Consider the following 20,609-nt stretch of genomic DNA (forward strand, 5'->3'; position numbering starts at 1 on the left):
GGTTCAATCTGGGTTAAGCATCAGTCCGAGCAGGAATCTCCCCAACGCAGAATCTCACCTGTTCTCCAATTAAGGACTGGTTCATGTTTCTGGAACCATGGTAAACCTAAAAGCAAGGGGTGAGACAAACCAGGGTACACATAAAAATGGATTTTTTCAGAATGCATTAGACCTACCCAGAGTTCCACTGGCTCAGTCTAGAACTGAATGGGTGTGGTCAGTGGCTTGCCATCGACAGGGGTCACCTGCAACGGATTGGGAAGAGCCTGGACTGGTAAGCGATAATGATCCACAAGTGTCTGCTGGATAAAATTCCCGGCAGCTCCGGAATCCAACAGACAGTCAAGAAAATTTTATTGCCCCGCAGGACACGGAGACCGAGATCTGCAACGAAGGAAAGGAATATTCTCTACCTAGGGTGGCCTTTCCTACCGAGCCTAGGCACTGGAGTTTCCCGACTTCTTTGGACAGGAGCGGATCAGGTGTTCGGAACTACCACAATATAGACAGCTTCCTTCCTGGCGGCGGCTGGCCAAACTTACTCGGTCAACCTCCATAGCTTCGGAAGAAGGAGGTGAGGTAGTCATTTTGGAAGAACTAGAGTCCGGGTGGTAGGACCTCTTGTTTCGCTTGATCTCCATGGAACGCTCCTGAAAGCGCAAGTCACTCTGGGTTGCCAAGGATATCAGATCATCCAAGGTGGTAGGCCTGTCCCGTCCCGTCAGCTCATCCTTGATTTTCCCAGATAGGCCCTCCCAGAAGGTAGCCAGCAAGGCCTCATTGTTCCAGGATAACTCATACGAGAGGGTGCGGAACTGAACAGCATACTGAGCCACCGTGAGGGTTCCTTGGCATAAGCGAAGCAGGGCAGAAGCGGTCGACGTGACCCGGCCAGGTTCATCGAAGGTCCTGCGAAAAGTCTCTAGGAAAGATTGAAGATCATTAACCAGCAGGTCTCCTCTCTCCCATAACGGGTTTAGCCAGGCGAGAGCCTCTCCTGCTAGATGTGACATAATGAAGCCCACTTTGGCACGGTCAGAAGCAAACATGTGCCCCAAGATTTCAAAGTGTAGGGTACACTGATTGAGAAAACCCTGACACTGAGTGGGATCACCGTGGAAGCGGGTAGGAGCAGCCAGGTGAGGGCCCTTGCTTTGCCATGACAGCAGGTACCTGGATGCTAGTAGATGAATCTGGAGCAGCCGGGTTCAGCAGAGAATCCATGCGGGTGTACAGGTTACGTAGATACGTAGATCTTATCCTGTTGATCCCTTAAACGGGTCACCTCTTGGCATAACTCCAACGTCGGAGGCCTCTGGGGTCCAGCGGATTCCATGGCCGGAGCAATCTGTAACGAATGGAAGCGGAGGCAGAGATGGTGAAGTTCACATTCGTTTTTTATTTTTAAAGTGGAACCTCGGGACCATGGTCCAGGGGCTCCGAAGGGGGCGTAACTAGTGAGCCCCGGGTACCCGTCGTAAAGCCGCTCAGACAGGACCAGAATGTAATACCTGGAGGACACAGGTGCTACCTCCAGTTAGACCCCAGACACATGGCAGCTGTCCTAGCGGGACCAAAAGGGATAACAAATGACAGTAGAGTTCGTAATGAGACGGGTCCTGGATCCGGGTAGATGGTGTGTAGCTGGCTCCGGTAACCTTGACTCAGTTCTCGGACTCAGATGGCTGTTGGCGGAACGGGATGGCTTTCGCCCAGATGATTGCAGGTATAACCAGGGTTATCAGGATTCAGATATTTCTGTGGAGACAGACAGCATAAGAAAATGCATAAGAAAATGCACAGAGACTGCTACGCAGCGCAGACAGGTTAGCAACAGAACCGGATGAAGCAATGATTGATACTCGGCACTCTCCCTATGGAGGAGAGGCCAGAAATAGCAGCCAGTGCGCTGCCATTGGATAATTGCTTATTTTGAAAAATGCATCCTTTCTGTGCATATCATACACACGTCTCTTCTCTGTACACATCATGCACACACATGGCTCCTCCCTATACACATTGTACACACACGGCTCCTCTCTATACACATCGTACACACACGGCTCCTCTCTATACACATGGTACACACACGGCTCCTCTCTATACACATTGTACACACATGGCTCCTCCCTATTCACTTCATACACACACGGCTCCTCCCTATACACATCATACATACGGCTTCTCTCTATACACATCGTACACACACGGCTCCTCCCTATACACATTGTACACACACGGCTCCTCCCTATACACATTGTACACACACGGCTCCTCTCTATACACGTCGTACACACGGCTCCTCTCTATACCCATGGTACACACACGGCTCCTCCCTATACACGTCATACACACATGGCTCCTCCCTATACACTTCATACACACACGGCTCCTCCCTATATACTTCGTACACACGTCTCTTCTCTGTACACATCATGCACACACTGCTCCTCCCTATACATGTCGTACACACACGGCTCCTCCCTATACACATCATACACGCGGCTTCTCTCTATACACATCGTACACACACGGCTCCTCTCTATACACATCGTACACACATGGCTCCTCCCTATACACTTCGTACACACACGGCTCCTCCCTATACACTTCGTACACACACGGCTCCTCCCTATACACTTCGTACACACACGGCTCCTCCCTATACACATCGTACACACACGGCTCCTCCCTATACCATACACACATGGCTCCTCCCTATACACGTAATACACACATGGCTCCTCTCTATACACATGGTACACACACGGCTCCTCCCTATACATTTCGTACACACACGGCTCCTCCCTATACATGTCATACACACATGGCTCCTCCCTATACACTTCATACACACACGGCTTCTCCCTATACACGTCGTACATACGGCTTCTCTCTATACACATCGTACACACACGGCTCCTCTCTATACACACTGTACACACACGGCTCCTCTCTATACACACTGTACACACACGGCTCCTCTCTATACACACTGTACACACACGGCTCCTCCCTATACATGTCATACACACATGGCTCCTCCCTATACACTTCATACACACACGGCACCTCCCTATACACATGGTACACACACGGGCCGGCTCCTCCCTATACATGTCATACACACATGGCTCCTCTCTATACACATGGTTCACACACGGCTCCTCCCTATACATTTCATACACACACGGCTCCTCCCTATACATGTCATACACACATGGCTCCTCCCTATACACTTCAAACACACACGGCTCCTCCCTATACACTTTGTACACACACGTTTCTTCTCTGTACACATCATGCACTCACGGCTCCTCCCTATACACGTCATACACACACACGACTCCTCCCTATACACGTCGTACACACACGGCTTCCACCTGATACACACATGACTCCTCTCCCTACACCTCATACATATGGCTCTGCTACATCCACCCTGTAAACCCCTCCTGACCCCACACAGATATGTCCCCTCATCCAGCACCATGACAACCAGCACAGCAGAGTCCTGCATACACTGAGGCCCCTGATCATGTGACCCCTGGCTCCTCCCCTCCTATGACCTCATCCCAGGTCCTGTGCGCACAGAGCAGCCATATATGTGGAGTGCGGCTCTGCAGGTGGAGGTAGGTGCTGGAGATTCCCCATTACTGGGTGCAGGCGACAATCCCCTCAGTGCTGCGGTCACATTCCAGGAGACAGAACATGTTCCCGTCTATATCAGGGTCTCTGTCTGTATTGGATTACATTGGGTCACTTTGCTCCTGACGTCGCTCTCTGCTATGTTAGGGCACATGACCATGATCAGCTCACCTGTGCTGCATCCAAAACGCTGCATTCAACATTACAAGAACAGTGGATGCGATTTATCGAAAACCCTTTCCCACTGTGCTTCTATTTACCGCTGGTAAACTTGCCCTCGGTGCGGGTTTACAAGCCACAGCATGTCACTTTCAGATGCTAGTCAGATATTGAATAGAATGTATTGAATGTGTTAAATCCACATCGTTCAGTGAACACATGCAGATTTACTGTCATGATCCCAGCGCAGGTTTTTGAGCTGCACACCTGGGGTTATTGACTCGTCGCCTCTTACCCAAGACGGTATCTGTTGCAGGTCTGAACTTTTTTCTTTAAAAGTGAGTTCCATTCATGTGGAAAAACTAAGTTGTGCTAGATAACTTGCCTGCAGGACTGGTACTGGGGATGCCTTGGCTTCAACGCCATAATCCTACCATTGATTGGGTTACAGGGGAAATCACTCAATGGGGATGCAATAATAAATGTGGTAACCTGGGACATCTTGTTAACGCTGTTAAATCTGTGTCTGTGTCGTTTGTTGGTCTGGAAGGTATTCCGGAGTACCTGAAGGATTTTGAAGACGTTTTTTCCGAAAGTGAGGCTGAGGCGCTGCCACCACATAGACCCTACGATTGTGCCATTGATTTAGTACCTGGAGCCAAGTTACCTAAGGCTCGATTGTTCAATTTGTCTGGGCCTGAGCTCCAAGCCATGAAGGAGTACATAGCTGAGAGTCTCCGCAAAGGGCATATCAGGCCTTCTGTGTCACCTGTGGCAGCAGGGTTCTTCTTTGTGAAGAAAAAAGATGGTGGTTTGCGGCCGTGCCTCGACTTTTGGGAACTGAACAAGATAACAGTTAGGAACTCTTACCCGCTTCCCCTCATCCCAAACTTATGTAACCAGTTAGCTGGAGCCCAATGGGTCTCCAAGTTAGATCTGCGGGGGGCCTACAATCTGATAAGGGTTTGGGAAGGGGACGAGTGGAAAACTGCATTCCTCACATCAGAAGGACTATTTGAGAACCTGGTAATGCCGTTTGGGTTAACTAATGCACCCGCTATTTTCCAAAATTTCATCAATGTTGTGTTTTCTGATCTGATAGGCTGTTTTGTTATTATTTATTTGGTTTACATTTTTGTGTATTCCTCGGACAGTCAATCTCACTTGCAACATCTAAAGACAGTTCTCCAGAGACTCAGGGAGAACCAATTGTTCGCTAAATTGGAAAAATGTTCGTTTTTTGTACAGGAGCTGTCTTTTTTGGGGTTGATTGTGTCCTGTGAGGGGTTTCGTATGGATCGTAAGAAGGTGCTGGCGTTCGCTGACTGGGTTCAGCTACGAGATCTCAAGGGGCTCCAGCGCTTCTTAGGATTTGCGAACTATTACCGGAGGTTCATTAAAGGTTTCTCACAAGTGGTTAAACCACTCACGGATCTTACCCAGAAGGGCGCTGATGTAAAAAATTGGTCTGTACTCGCTAAGGAATCCTTCTCAGCGATTAAGAAATGTTTCATGTCTGCCCCGGTGTTGGTACAACCTGACCCGTCCAAACCATTCATTGTGGAGGTGGATGCTTCTGAAGTGGGGGTGGGGGCCGTGCTGTCCCAGGGCCCGGCCACCCTTGCCAATCTCAAACCCTGTGCCTTCTTCTCCAAAAAGTTCTCTTCAGCTGAGAAAAATTATGATGTAGGCAATAGGGAACTTCTTGCGGTCAAGCTGGCGTTTGAGGAATGGAGGCACTTTTTGGAAGGGGCGGCTCACCCTATCACGGTGGTCACAGATCACAAAAATTTGGCATACCTTGAATCTGCTAAGAGGCTTACTCCTAGACAAGCCCGTTTTTCACTTTTTTTTCACGATTTCAGTTCTCCATTACTTTTCGACCGGGGTCCAAAAATGTTAAAGCGGATGCCCTGTCCAGAAGTTTTGATCCAGTGTCTCCCCCTGAGTCGCTGTCCTCCATTCTTCCCCCAGGGGTGGTAGTGGCGGGGGTCTCAACTGAGTTGGAACAAGAAATTCTAAGGGCTCAGGCCCTAGCTCCGGCAACCAGGCCAGGGGATAAACTGTTTGTTCCAGATTCATTGCGGCCTAGACTTCTGCAGGAGTTTCATGAGTCTAGGCTGAGTGCTCATCCAGGTATCACGGCCACTAGAGAGGCAGTAGCCAGGGGGTTTTGGTGGCCTTCATTAAGGACCGATGTCAAGGAATTTGTTTCTGCTTGTGGCATGTGTGCCCGTTCCAAAAGCTCGCATAACCGACTGGCTGGGGAACTCATACCTTTGCTGGTTCCTGATAGGCCATGGACTCATCTTTCCATGGATTTTATTACCGGCCTTCCACCTTCCAGGGGCAATACCGTGATCTGGGTGGTGGTGGATAGGTTTTCTAAACAGGCCCATTTCATTCCCTTGGCAGCATTACCCTCAGCAGAAACATTGTCAAGGTTGTTTGTGCAGCATGTGGTCCGATTGCATGGGGTACCCCTGAATGTTGTGTCTGACAGAGGTGTGCAGTTTGTGGCCAAATTTTGGAGGGCGTTCCGTATGAAATTGGGCATCTCACTCTCCTTCTCGTCGGCATATCACCCGGAGAGTAATGGTCAGACAGAACGCACCAATCAATCCCTGGAACAAATTCTCAGGTGTCTGACCTCCGCCAGACAGGAGGATTGGTGTGATGCGTTACCGTTGGCTGAATTCGCTTTTAACAACCGGGTGAGTCAGTCCACCAACATGTCCCCATTCCAGATTAACTATGGGTTTAATCCGCATTTTGGGGAGTTTTCTCGGGTGGATTCCGGTTGTCCAGGGGCAGAGGGGTCCGTTCAACGGTTAAAAAACCTCTGGGCTGAAGTCCGGCGTAATATCTCTCGGGCCCAGGGGAGAGACAAATATTTTGCTGACAAAAAGAGAGCCTTGGGAGACATGTTTCAGGTGGGAGAGAAGGTTTGGCTCTCCACACGTAACATCAACTTAAAGGTACCATCAGCTAAGTTGGGACCAAAGTTCATTGGTCTGTACGACATTATGGAGATAGTCAACCCAGTGGCATATAGGTTGCGTCTCCCCGCCTCCTTAAAAATATCCAATGTGTTCCATAAATCTCTGTTGAAACCTGCAGGATCTGTCAAAGAGAACTCTGAGTCTGTTGTTCCTCCAGTGCCGGTGGAGGGTCAATTGGAGTATGAGGTCGGACATATTGTGGACTCTTGGCGGGTGCGCCGCTCTTTGCAGTACCTGGTCCACTGGAAGGGATATGGACCAGAGGAGCGCTCATGGGTCCCTGCTCGCTCGGTACATGCAGATCGCCTGGCTCGGGCTTTTCATGCCAAGTACCCGAGGAAGCCGGGGGGTACTGTCATGATCCCAGTGCAGGTTTTTGAGCTGCACACCTGGGGTTAATGTCTGGAGCTCGGTGCAGGTTTTGACCTGCACACCTGGGGTTAATGATTGTGGCCTCTTTCTTGTTCTGGGAGAGCTTCTTAAACACCTGGGAAGCTTCAATCCCTGCCAGTTATACTTTTGCCTTTGGCCTAGTGTGCTGACCTCTGTGTGCCTGTTTGTTGCTATAGCTTGTTTATATGGTTCTGACCCGGTTCTGTTTCCCGTTGTGAGTTTGCCTGTTGATTTTGTACTGCGTTATTATCTGTGTATGACTCATTGCCTGTGACCTGACTACTCTCTGCTCGCCCCTCTTGTACCTTGCAGCTATCTCTGTGTAAGACTCATTGGCTACGTCCTGACTAGCCTCCCTGTCTATGCCGCTTGGTAACTTTGTCTCGCAGTTACCCTGCTAGGAGTTCTCTTGCAGCTCCTAGCTCTCTGGAGTTTAGGCCACGCCCCTAGCAGTCACATGCTTCAGGTCCTGCGGCTCTGAAGTATGCATCTACTCGGCTGCTGCCCGCTCCACAGGTATCTTTGAGCACTGTTCGCTTTACTCAGGACACGCGCACTGGCTCAGTGAGCAAGTTCAGTGCGGTGTTCCTGACATTTACCTGCGTGATTAGAACGCAGAGCTTTGAATGCAGCAAAAATACGCTGCGTCCAAACCGCAGTTATTTCCTGATCGTGGGCACATAGCCTTACTGGGTTTTATTAAATACTAGCTGAAGAGCCCGGCGTTGCCCAAGTATAGTAACTGTGGTTAGTTATAACAAATTATAATGATTATCCTCCATCCCATAGTCCAGTGCCCATATACCCATCACATATCCTCCATCCCATAGTCCAGTGCCCATAAACCTATCATACATATCCTCCATCCTTTAGTCCCGTGCCAATATACCCATCAAACATCCTTCATCCCATAGTCCCGTGCCAATATACCCATCAAACATCCTTCATCCCATAGTCCAGTGCCCATATACCCATCAAACATCCTTCATCCCATAGTCCAGTGCCCATATACTCATCACACATCCTCCATCCCATAGTCCTGTACCTGTATACCCATCATACACATCCTTCATCTCATAGTCCCTTGCCCATATACAAATCATACATATCCTCCATTCCATAGTCCCATATCCATATACCCATCATACATATCCTCCATCCCATGGTCCAGTGCACATATACCCATCACATATACTGTATCCTCCATCACATGGTCCCATGCCCATATACCCATCACACATCCTCCATCCCATAGCCCAGTGCACATATACCCATCATACATATCCTCCATCCCAGCTCTCTGCTCCTTTCTGGGGGGCAGACAATGGCTGGGAGTTTATTATCTCGAGGATGCTAGATTTCTCCCACCTGGTCAGTGTCTGCTGAGGTGTTGTGGAGTAGGAAAACTGTTGCTCATAGCAACCAATCACAGCTCAGCTTCTTTTAAACAGCTCTGGTGAAATGAAAGATGCTAGTGATTGGGTGGAGCTATGTTGAGTGGACGTGGCTGATACACACACACACACACACACACACACACACACACACACACACACACACACACACACACACACACACACACACACACACACACATACATTCATTTTTTATATATATAGATTTAAAGCTCCAGTAAGTTTTTTTTTTTTTAAATTCACCATTCACATGATATTATGAATGCAAGTTCCCTGCCTCTAGTAAAATACTTACCAACTGCCGTCGTCTTCTGTTCTCGGTGCCTCTCGGTTCAGTTCTACAGGTTGAGACTGGCTGGATTACTCCAATGTTTGCTGGGCGGATGGAGGTCACTACTCAATGTAAAGCTATGGGAGCGAGAACAATGCCAGAACGAGGCTCTCATGCACGTTACCTCTGACTTCTGGTCAGTCATAAACTGTGCTCAGGACGGGACCATGACTGGATGTAGTGATCATGTGAAGCCGGTAACAGCTCCGAAGATTACTTACAAGCAGGGTCGGACTGAACTGGCGGGGTATTAGGGAAATCCCCAGTGGGCCCTTGTTGTGGACGAAGGCGGTGGGAAGGAGAGAAGAAAAAAAAAGTGTGTTTTTTAGGGGCGTGGGCCCTGATCAACACTGACTAGTGTGCACCTGTTGTCACCGGCATATGAGGTCAGTGTCATGCACCGCATGCAACAGGCTCACACATTCAGCAGTCGGCCTCTGCTAGGTCGGCGGCCATCTTAATATGACAACGCAGGACCTGCAGAGGAGGAGGACGCCACCCAGCACCATGAGCGCAGGAAGGTAAGAGGAATCTTTTTTGTTTTTCTTTTCTTCTGTCCATGTGGCCAAGACAAAGGAACAGGAAGGATATATGGGGGGAGCTGGACAAGGGGCCAGGATGGTTACATGGGGGGTGCAGGACAAGTGACCAGGATGGATATATGGGGGGGAGCAGCACAATGGGCCAGGATGGATATATGGAAGGGAGCAGCACAAGAGACCAGGATGGATATATGGGGGAGCAGCGCAAGAGACCAGGATGAATATATGAAGGGGGAGCAGCACAAGGGTCCAGGATGGATATATGGGGGAGCAGCGCAAGGAGCCAGGATGGATATATGGGAGGCAGCACAAGGGGCCAGGATGGATATATGGGGGTCAGCACAAGGGGCTAGGATGGATATATGGAAGGGAGCAGCACAAGAGACAAGGATGAATATATGAAGGGGGAGCAGCACAAGGGTCCAGGATGGATATATGGGGGAGCAGCGCAAGGAGCCAGGATGGATATATGGGAGGCAGCACAAGGGGCCAGGATGGATATATGGGGGTCAGTACAAGGGGCTAGGATGGATATATGGGGGGGAGCAGCATAAGGGGCCAGGTATGATATATGGGGTGCAGCACAAGGGGCCAGGATGGATATACTGGGGGTGGCAGCACAAGGGGCCAGGTCGTATATATGGGGGGAGCAGCACAATGGGCCAGGATGGATATATGGGGGAGCAGCATAAGGGGCCAGGATGGATATATGGGGGAGGGGTTATAATGGATTTATGGAGGGGCCAGGATGGATATGTGGTGGAGCCAGGATAGGTATATGGGAGGTCAGGATAGATATATGGGGGGAGCAGCACAAGGGACCATGACTGATATATGGGGGGTGCAGCGCAAGGGGCCAGGATGGATATATGGGGGTAACAGCACAAGGGGCCAGGATGGATATATGGGGGGAGCAAGACAAGTGACAAGGATGGATATATAGTGGGAGAGAAGCACAAGGGACCAGGATGGATATATGGGGGGGAGCAGGACAAGTGACCAGGATGGATATATGGTGGGAGAGAAGCACAAGGGACCAGGATGGACATATGGGGGGGCAGCACAAGGGACCAGGATTGATATATGGGGGTTGCAGCACAATGGGCCAGGATGGATATATGGGGTTGAGCAGCACACGGGGCCAAGATGGATATAAGGGGAGAAGCAGCACACTGGGCCAGGATGGATATATGGGGGCGAAGCAGGACAAGGAGCCAGGATTGATATATGAGGGGGGCAGCACAAGGGGCCAGGATGATATATGGGGGGAACATCACAAGGGGCCAGGATGGATATATGGAAGGGGGAGCAGTACAAGGGACCAGGATTGATACATGGGGGGTGCAGCACAAGGGGCCAGGATGGATATTTGAGAGGGGGAGCAGCACAAGGGGCCTGGATGGATTTATGGGAGGTGGAGCAGCACAAGAGACCAGGATGAATATGTGAATGGGGAGCAGCACAAGGGTCCAGGATGGATATATGGGGGGAGCAGCACAAGGGGCCAGGACGGATATATGGGGGGAGCAGCATAAGGGGCCAGGTATGATATATGGTGGCAGCACAAGGGGCCAGGATGGATATATAGGGGGTGGCAGCACAAGGGGCAAGGATGGATATATGCGGGGAGCAGAACAAGGGGCTAGGATGGATATATGGTGGAACCAGGTTAGATATATGGGAGGTCAGGATGGATAATGGGGGGGAGCAGCACAAGGGACCTGGACTGATATATGGGGGGTGCAGCACAAGGGGCTGGATGGATATATGGGGGGAGCAGCACAAGAAACCAGGATGAATATATGAAGGGGGGAGCAGCACAAGGGTCCAGGATGGATATATGGGGGGAGCAGCACAAGGGGCCAGGATGGATAAATGGGGGGCAGCACAAGGGGCCAGGATGGATATATGGGGAGAGCAGCACAAGAGGCCAGGATGGATATATGGGGGGAGCAGCACAAGGGGCCAGGATAGATATATGGGGGAGCAGCACAAGGGGCCAGAATGGATATATGGGGGGAGCAGGACAAGTGACCAGGATGGATATATGGTGGGAGAGAAGCACAAGGGAGCAGGGTGGCTATATGTTGGGAGAGAAGCACAAGGGACCAGGATGGATATATGGGGGGGGCAGCACAAGGGACCAGGATTTATAATTTATATATGGGAGGAGTAGCACAACGGGCCAGGATGGATATATGGAAGGGGGAGCAGCACAAGGGACCAGGATTGATATATGGGGGGTGCAGCACAAGGGGCCAGGGTAGATATTTGAGAGAGGGAGCAGCACAAGGGGCCTGTATGGATATATGGCAGGGGGAGCAGCACAAGAGACCAGGATGAATATATGAAGGGGGGAGCAGCACAAGGGGCCAGAATGGATATATGGGGGAAGCAGCACAAGGGGCCAGGATGGATATATGGGGGTCAGCACAAGGGGCCAGTATGGATATATGGTGGGGAGCAGCATAAGGGGCCATGTATGATATATGAGGGGCAGCACAAGGGGCCAGGATGAATATACAGGGGGTGGCAGCACAAGGGGCAAGGATGAATATATGGGGGAGCACCTTAAGGGTCCAGGTTGGATATATGGAGTGAGCAGCACAATGGGCCAGGATGGATATATGGGGGAGCAGTACAAGGGGCTAGGATGGATATATGGGGGAGGGGGTTATAACTGATTTATGGAGGGGCCAGGGTGGATATATGGTGGAGCCAGGTTAGATATATGGGAGGTCAGGATGGATATATGGGGGGTGCCGGGACAAGGGACCAGGATAGATATATGGTGGGGGTCAGGATGGATATATGTGGGAGCCAGGATGGATATATGAGGGGGGCTTTCAGGACAAGGGACCAGGATGGATATATGGGGAGGGCAGGACAAGGAACATGGGAGCAAGAATGGGGGGCAGGACAAGGAACATGGTAGCAAGGATGGATATATAGAGGGGCCAGGATGGATATATGGGGGAGCAAAGATATATATCTGGAGGGGGTGCCAGGACAAGGGACCAGAATGGATATATGGGGGGGCAAGACAAGGAACATATGGGAGCCAAGATGGATATATTGGGGGCAAGACAAGGAACATATGGGAGCCGGGATGAATATATATGGGGGGGCAGGACAAGGGACATATGGGAGCCAGGATGAATATATGGAGGGGGCCAGAATGGGTATATATGTAAGCCAGGACAAGGGATCAGGTTGGATATATAGGCAGCCAGGATAGATATATTGGGGAGCAGGACAAGGGACATATTGGAGCCAGTATGGATAGCTGGGGAGGGCAAGATGGATATCTGGAGCCCAGGCTGCAGATATTGGGGCCAGGCTAGACAAGAGACATAATGGGCTAGGTTGCGGCATATTATAAAATAAAGGGTGCTGGGCTGGGCGACTTTATTAAATTAAGGGGGTCAAGGATGAGGGACTTGGATACTGTTTGAGGGCCAGAATGAGGAACATGCTACAGTATATTAGTTTATGGTGACAAGTGGAGAACATAATTTCTTTAGGGTCTAATTAGGGATATTATTACTACTGTAATATAATTTACTTTATAGGAAACTGTTTTCAATGGAGGGAGCAAAAGAGGGGTCCTGTTACTGTGTAGTGCGGCACCATGTCGCTTTTTTTCTTCATATGATGTAGTGTAAAAGTCAGGAGAAAAAGTGGGGACTGTGCTCTGGAAGCGATCAGCTATTGATGAGTGTGTGTTAATTTTTTAAGAGACAAGTCCTGGGTGGATGAAGAAGAAAAGCGAAGACGAAGGACTTCAACTACAGACATCACTGGTGAGTCAGTGTATTACATGTACACGCTTTCTATACACTATATACTGTGTACAGAGTTCCTGTGTATATTGTCACCGGTGATCCCTGTATTACCTGTATACTGACACTATATGGAGAGCTCCTGTGTATAGTGTCATTGGTGATCATTGTATTACTTGTACACAGACACTACAGTGGGTACGGCAAGTATTCAGACCCCTTTAAATTTTCACTCTTTGTATCCTTGCAGCCATTTGTTAAATTCAAAAAAGTTCATTTTTTTCTCAATGATGTAGACTTTGAGCCCCATGTTGACTGAAAAAAATAGAAATGTAAACATTTTTGCAACTTTATTAAAAAAGAAATACTAAAATATCACATGGTCATAGGTATTCAGACCCTTTGCTCAGTATTGAGTAGAAGCACCCTTTTGAGCTAGTTCAGCCATAAGTCTTCTTTGGAATTAGGTCGCCCTCCCAGGGCTGTGGAGTACTCGGTACCGGGCCGGTATCAGCGGGATGTGTCACAGCAGAGGTGACCCGGACCGTGGCCCTGGGTGCCCAAGTAATAGGGAGATGTGATGGTGGAATGTAGTTAGATGAATAGTTTGTGACGCCACCTGTGGTGCTCGGCAAAGGGAGGTGTTAAGCCGACGCTGCATGCAGATCCGCTGGGACTGATGGTATGGTGCAGCAAAGATGTAAAAGCTCTCCACAAGTGAAGCTATAGTCCCAGGGCAGTGTAGATGTGGTTGGCACAGGGATGTAGCAGTGCCGGAAAGATAGGAAGCAGACAAGACACAGCGGGGTGCAATTTCTGTACCTTTACTTGATAACCGCAGTCCAGGGTCCTGATTACAGATGGTATTGGAGCAGGCTAGCCTGGAAGCAACTCAGGGATTCTCTCTCAGCAGACGGGCTGTGCAGTCTCCTTCCTAGCGTCGTTTGAATGAAGTACTCCAAGTACTAAGTTACTCTGAAGTTCCTCCTGTCAGATGTTCCCAAGAACCTTACTTGCACGGCAGACAGCTGTAGCCTCTCTCGGGGACTCCGCTCCTGAGTCCTGGCTCTCTATCCGAGCTGCTGTTGTGCCTCAAGTCTTAGACGGGAGCAGGGCATTTACAGCCTCCTACTCCTCTGGTATCTGCTGTAGGACCGTTATTATCCGTACAACCGTGGAGACCAGGCTCCAGTTCTTGCGCTCTCACTGCGAGGGAGATCTTCTTTCCTAGCTCAACCACCAGCTTCTCTCTACACGTCTGCTCACTTCACCCTCCGCAGACTAACTGATCACTCCTTCCTTTTGGCCCTCAGAGAGCACTCCTCCCTTTAACCCTGGTTCAGAGTTCCCCCTACTGGCCTGGAGTGGAACTGTGTTGCATGTATGGATTGACTGCGAGAGAGACCCATCATTGCCTCCAAGCCTGGCATTACCCTCCCCTGGAGGAAGGCAAAGCCACTGTGGCGACCATACTCCTGGGGGCGCCACAGAATGATGCAACAAGTTTTTCACATCTGGATTTGGGGATCCTCTGCCATCTTTCCTTGCCGATCCTCTCCAGTTCCATCAGGTTGGATGGAGAATGTTGGTGGACAGCCATTTTCAGGTCTCTCCAGAGATGCTCAATGGGGTTTTGGTCTGGAATCCGGTTGGGCCAATCAAGAATGGTTACAGAGTTGTTCCGAAGCCACTCCTTTGTTATTTTAGCTGTGTGCTTTGGGTCATTGTCTTGTTGGAAGGTGAAGCTTCGGCCAATTCTGAGGTCCAGAGCACTCTGGAAGAGGTTTTCATCCAGGATAATATCTCTCTCTGCACTTGGCCGCATTCATGTTTCCTTCAGTGGCAACCAGTCATCCAGTCCCTGCAGCTGAAAAACACCCTGTGATGGTGTGATATGCTATGTGGATGTGATTTTGTGTATATTTCTATTTAACTTGTTTTTATAGTGTTTTTCTTGATGCCCTGTGGGTCTACAGCCTGACTATGTCTGTCTCTTGATGACCCCCTATAGTGCATTAATCCCCAAGGCTCCTTTGTTCTCCACTGGGAGGCCTGGAAACCGCCCCAACCTGTTTGAATACCCCTGGACACAAGGAAGGGGGTGGGGAGAACAGGAGCTGGGCAAGCCAGTTCCTGTTTGGAGTGGATCGTGTAAAGACTGCACTTCAGAGAGAAGGACCCATTTTTATCCTCTGGTGCTAGTTTTGGAATCTCGTCTCCCTGGACATTTTATCCTGTTACTGGACTACATTCTTGTTCTGGACTTGTATCCTCAGTGTGGTGGAATGTTTATGGACCTTCTAATTTTGCCTGTTATAAAGGTCTTGGGATTGTTCACCCTTCCCTCGCTCTGTTGATTGTGTGGTATTGGAGAAGGACCCCGTGACACACGCCCTTATAGCATTATGCTGCCACCACCATGTTTCACTGTTTGGATTGTATTGGGCAGGTGACTGGCTGGGCCAGTCAAGAATGGTCAGAGTTGTTCTGAAGCCACTCCTTTGTTATTTTAGCTGTGTACTTAGGGTCATTGTCTTGTTGGAAAGTGTACCTTTGGCCAAGTCTGAGGTCCAGAGCACTCTGGAAGAGGTTTTCATCCATGATATCTCTGTACTTGGCTACATTCATGTTTACTTCAATTGCCACTAGTCGTCCTGTCTCACCAAGGTTCTTCTCCCACGACTGCTCAGTTTGGCTGGACTGCCAGGTCTAGGAAGACTTCTGGTGGTCCCAAAATTCTTCCATTTAAGGATTATGGAAGCCACTGTGCTCTTAGGAACCTTGAGTACTGCAGAAATTCTTTTGTAACCTTGGCCAGTTCTGTGCCTTGCCACAATTCTGGCTCTGAGTTCCTTGGCCTGTTCCTTTGACCTCATAATTCTCATTTGGTCTGACATGCACTGTGAGGTCTTATATAGACAGGTGTGTGCCTTTACAAATCAAGTCCTATCAGTTTAATTAAACACAGCTGGACTCCAATGAAGGATGTTGTGAGTTCATTTTTCCCTTCACCATTGAGGGCTGATGAACTCCCTCCTCTGGTGAAGGAAGGTAGTGAGACTGATTACCAAACACCTGGGCAGCTAGATGATAACTGGGTGGCTGGAATTGAGGACTGGATATAAGGCTGCCGATGCCCTTCTTCCTGGCTGGTGATTTTCCTGCTGGATTCTTGGAGACCAGTCTGATTCCTGCGTCTCAAAGCTAAGTTTTTCTGCTCTGCTTTGTACTCTTCAGTTTTGTTTTTGTTTTGCCTTGTTTTTTGGGAGTTCTGCCATCCCCGGCCGGGGGTGAGCTGAATTCCATTTTTGTCTCTGATCTGTTAATCTTTTGCTCTGTCTTCAGAATATACCTGAGTGCTGATATAGTCTTTTGAAGCCTAGCGACTTCAGGGCCTGTTTTTCCTATCAGTCGGTTGGCCATTTTGCTAGGGTTTTTGCGGATGGCAGACAGCAGCTTTCCTATCCTGTCCTATGTAGTTAGCTTGGGCCCCATCATTTGCTCAACCTATCTTTCTATCTGTGTTAGTGTTTTCATCTTGCTTCACCGTCATTATATGTTGGGGGCTGCCTATTGCTTTGGGGTCTGCTCTGGGGCAGTTTAGTTTTTCCCCCTTTCTGTCTTTAGGCTATGTAGCTCTCCGGCTGTGATCGAGGGGTCTAGGGCACCGTAGGAACCCCCCACGGCTACTGCTAGTTGTTGTGGATAGGTTCAGGGGTCTGCAATCCGATAGCTGCCAACCTCTCTGGTTTTTCTGGACTTAGCTGGTATTTTGTTTTTTCCTCCTTCGGTGACTCATCATAACAGAATCAAAAAAACAAAATACCAGCTAAGTCCAGAAAAACCAGAGAGGTTGGCAGCTATCGGATTGCAGACCCCTGAACCTATCCACAACAACTAGCAGTAGCCGTGGGTGGTTCCTACGGTGCCCTAGACCCCTCGATCACAGCCGGAGAGCTACATAGCCTAAAGACAGAAAGGGGGAAAAACTAAACTGCCCCAGAGCAGAACCCAAAGCAATAGGCTGCCCCCAACATATAATGACGGTGAAGCAAGATGAAAACACTAACACAGATAGAAAGATAGGTTGAGCAAATGATGGGGCCCAAGCTAACTACATAGGACAGGATAGGAAAGCTGCTGTCTGCCATCCGCAAAAACCCTAGCAAAATGGCCAACCGACTGATAGGAAAAACAGGCCCTGAAGTCGCTAGGCTTCAAAAGACTATATCAGCACTCAGGTATATTCTGAAGACAGAGCAAAAGATCAACAGATCAGAGACAAAAATGGAATTCAGCTCACCCCCGGCCGGGGATGGCAGAACTCCCAAAAAACAAGGCAAAACAAAAACAAAACTGAAGAGTACAAAGCAGAGCAGAAAAACTTAGCTTTGAGACGCAGGAATCAGACTGGTCTCCAAGAATCCAGCAGGAAAATCACCAGCCAGGAAGAAGGGCATCGGCAGCCTTATATCCAATCCTCAATTCCAGCCACCCAGTTATCATCTAGCTGTCCAGGTGTTTGGTAATCAGTCTCACTACCTTCCTTCACCAGAGGAGGGAGTTCATCAGTCCTCAATGGTGAAGGGAAAAATGAACTCACAACAGAAGGAGTAGAACCATCTCAAAGAGGATTACAAAGAAATGGACAGCATGTGACTTAAATATGAGTGTCTGAGCAAATGGTCTGAATACTTATGACCATGCGATATTTCAGTTTTTCTTTTTTAATAAATTTGCAAAAATTTCTAGATTTCTGGGGGTTTTTTCAGTCGAGATGGGGTGCAGAGTGTACGTTAAAGAGAAAAAAATGAACATTTTTGAATACTTTCTGTACCCACTGTATATAGAGAGCTCTTGTGTATAATGTCCTGGTGATCACTGTATTACTTGTACACTGACACTATATACAGAGCTCCTGTATATAATGTCACCGGTGGTCACTATGTGGCCTGTTCATAGTGTGCCCTGTTTGTTCCTTCTATGTGGTATTATTCCGTCATTATGTAGTCTAGTTATGGTGTGGCGGTATTTCTCCTCGTATGTGGTATTATTTGGTCGCTATATGCTGGTAATATGTGGTATTATTCTGTCACTATGTGGCCTATTCATGGTGTGGAGTGTTTATTCCTTGAATGTGGTATTATTCGGTCTCTATGTGGTTTGGTCACGGTGTGGTGGTATTTCTTCCCTGTATGTGGCATTATTGGTCTTGGTATAGTGGATTGTGTTGTGTATGGTGGTCATTTGTTCTCTTGATATAAATTAGGAGAAGATTCTTCATTTCCATTAGAGATTAAAACCCTTGGAACACACTGGCAGAGATGCACTTACAGAGGTTCTCCTGTGAAAAAAAGTAGTCACCTCTCCACAGGATTAGTGATAACGTTTTGATTGGTCGGGTCTGACTGCTTTGACCCAATAGGCAGAGTGTGGAACTTTTATCCCCAATAGACTGGAGTGCCATGTTCGACTTGATCACTGATCCCTTCATTCACTCTGTGGCTGTGAGCACTGGACTTGTTTTATCTGAAAGCCCCAAAGAGAATGAATGGAGCTGCGGTCAGACATCCCACCTGCTGCTGCATTTTAAAATGTCCTATCAGGGATAAAACTTCCCCATTCTTCCGATCGGTGCAGTTTCTAATGGTCGAACCTAAGTGATCACCTATCCTGTAGAGCCCATGGATCGGTGATAACTTGTTTTAACAAAATAACCACTTTAATGTAAACTACCATAGATCCCAGTAGATGTGCAGGACCTGCCTGTGTTTTACAGTTGATGCACCACTATAACAGGGATAAAAGCTTACAGGTATTTGCATATAGCTGTAGGGTTGGCCCCTAGTGTCAGATCCCCCTGTGGGCCCCAGACACCGCAGTCAAACCCTGCTTACATGGGATCTTTATGATTTGACATTGTCATCTTCTCCCCATTCAGGTCCCTACAATATTGGATTCTCTCAGTGGAGATCTTCTATATACAGTAAGACAATTTTCCTACCTGATTGACCTGTCAAGGATGGATAAGGACAGGGACAAGATGGCAGAGAAGATATTACACCTCACTCTAGAGATCCTTTTCCGGCTTACTGGAGAGGTGAGAGATTCTGATGACGTCACATTACAGCATTCTTATCTATGGGAATAACAGATGGACAGAACTGGAGAGGTGAGGACTCTGGAAATGTCTGTAGTGAGATTTATTAATGTGTCTCTCCATCAACAGGATTACACCGTAGTGAAGAAGACTTCTAGTGAGCGCTGTCAGGCCCCTGTGTCTGAGGGATGGGGAAGACCCATGAGCCCAATCACAGGGCCTCCATCTCACCCACTGATACATGAGGACATCAATGACCAGAAGATCCTAGAACTCATCTACAAGATGATTGAGCTGCTGACTGGAGAGGTGACACTGCTGGGAATACTGGGACATTATACAGTAACGCTATGGAGGGATCTGGGGATGACGGTATCATTGTATGTGTCAGGTTCCTATAAGGTGTCAGGATGTCACCATCTATTTCTCCATGGAGGAGTGGGAGTATTTAGAAGGACACAAAGACCTGTACAAAAACCTCATGATGGAGGTTCCCCAGCCCCTCACATCACCAGGTAATAGACAGGACTAAATACACACTGCATATAAATATCTGTATGAATGAATTCAGTCCCTGTATGTGTTTCCTCCAGTTCTATCCAGTAAGAGATCAAGACCAGAGAGATGTCCCCGTTCTCTTCTTCCACAAAACAATCTGCCCTATATCAATTCTACAGAGACATATGTGAGGAGTGATGAGTGGTGTAAAGAAATCTCTACATATGACTACCAAGGTAAGTGACCACTAAATGGAGAGAAGTAACAGATTCTACTCAGTAACTGGCTGCTACAAATATGTGTTGACTTTTTCATACACTTAGGCTGAGATCAATGATAAGATTGGCCACAGCATCTGCCTGCTGGTCCATCGTGTTCTATACTGTGCTGCTGACAAGGCTTTGAGTGCTGGCTCTACACAGCCAGAAATACTTGTCTGGCCGTTGTTTTTTATCCTGTAGTGTTGCCCTCCTTTGCATAGAGTAAATAGAAGAAACTGCTCCCATAATTTTTGTACGGTTTGTTAAATTGCTATTTTTTTTTTCACTTTACAAACAACAAACTTGTTTCTCATCTTCTAAAAGGGAATGTTTTTGGATGACTTAAAAAGGTTACTCCAAAAACACAAGTTATAACCTGTTGATAACTTTGGTTATGACAGCTGGAACCCAAGTGATCCCGATAATAGGGCACTGTAGCCCCATCTTGAATGGAGTAGAGGTGCTCTTGTTCAACCTCC

At 48.5% G+C, this 20,609-nt stretch overlaps 1 protein-coding gene across 9 annotated transcripts in view; it reads left to right on the forward strand.

Moving 5' to 3' along the window:
* Positions 1-20,609, forward strand: part of LOC141050961 (uncharacterized) — a 292,974-nt gene that overhangs the window by 25,257 nt on the left and 247,108 nt on the right. For 8 of the 9 annotated variants that reach the window (XM_073547698.1, XM_073547687.1, XM_073547704.1 and 5 more), the window contains 2 exons: positions 19,214-19,372; positions 19,502-19,681. In XM_073547698.1, coding sequence (XP_073403799.1) covers positions 19,214-19,372; positions 19,502-19,681 — 339 coding nt within the window. Of the gene's footprint in view, positions 1-3,588; positions 3,633-19,213; positions 19,373-19,501; positions 19,682-20,609 lie in introns of those variants that run through there. The other variant, XM_073547692.1, reaches the window with a different exon arrangement.

Source organism: Dendrobates tinctorius, unplaced genomic scaffold (genome assembly GCF_039654945.1).
Source record: "Dendrobates tinctorius isolate UK_male_01 unplaced genomic scaffold, ASM3965494v1 ptg000155l, whole genome shotgun sequence".
NCBI classification, from domain to species: domain Eukaryota; kingdom Metazoa; phylum Chordata; class Amphibia; order Anura; family Dendrobatidae; genus Dendrobates; species Dendrobates tinctorius.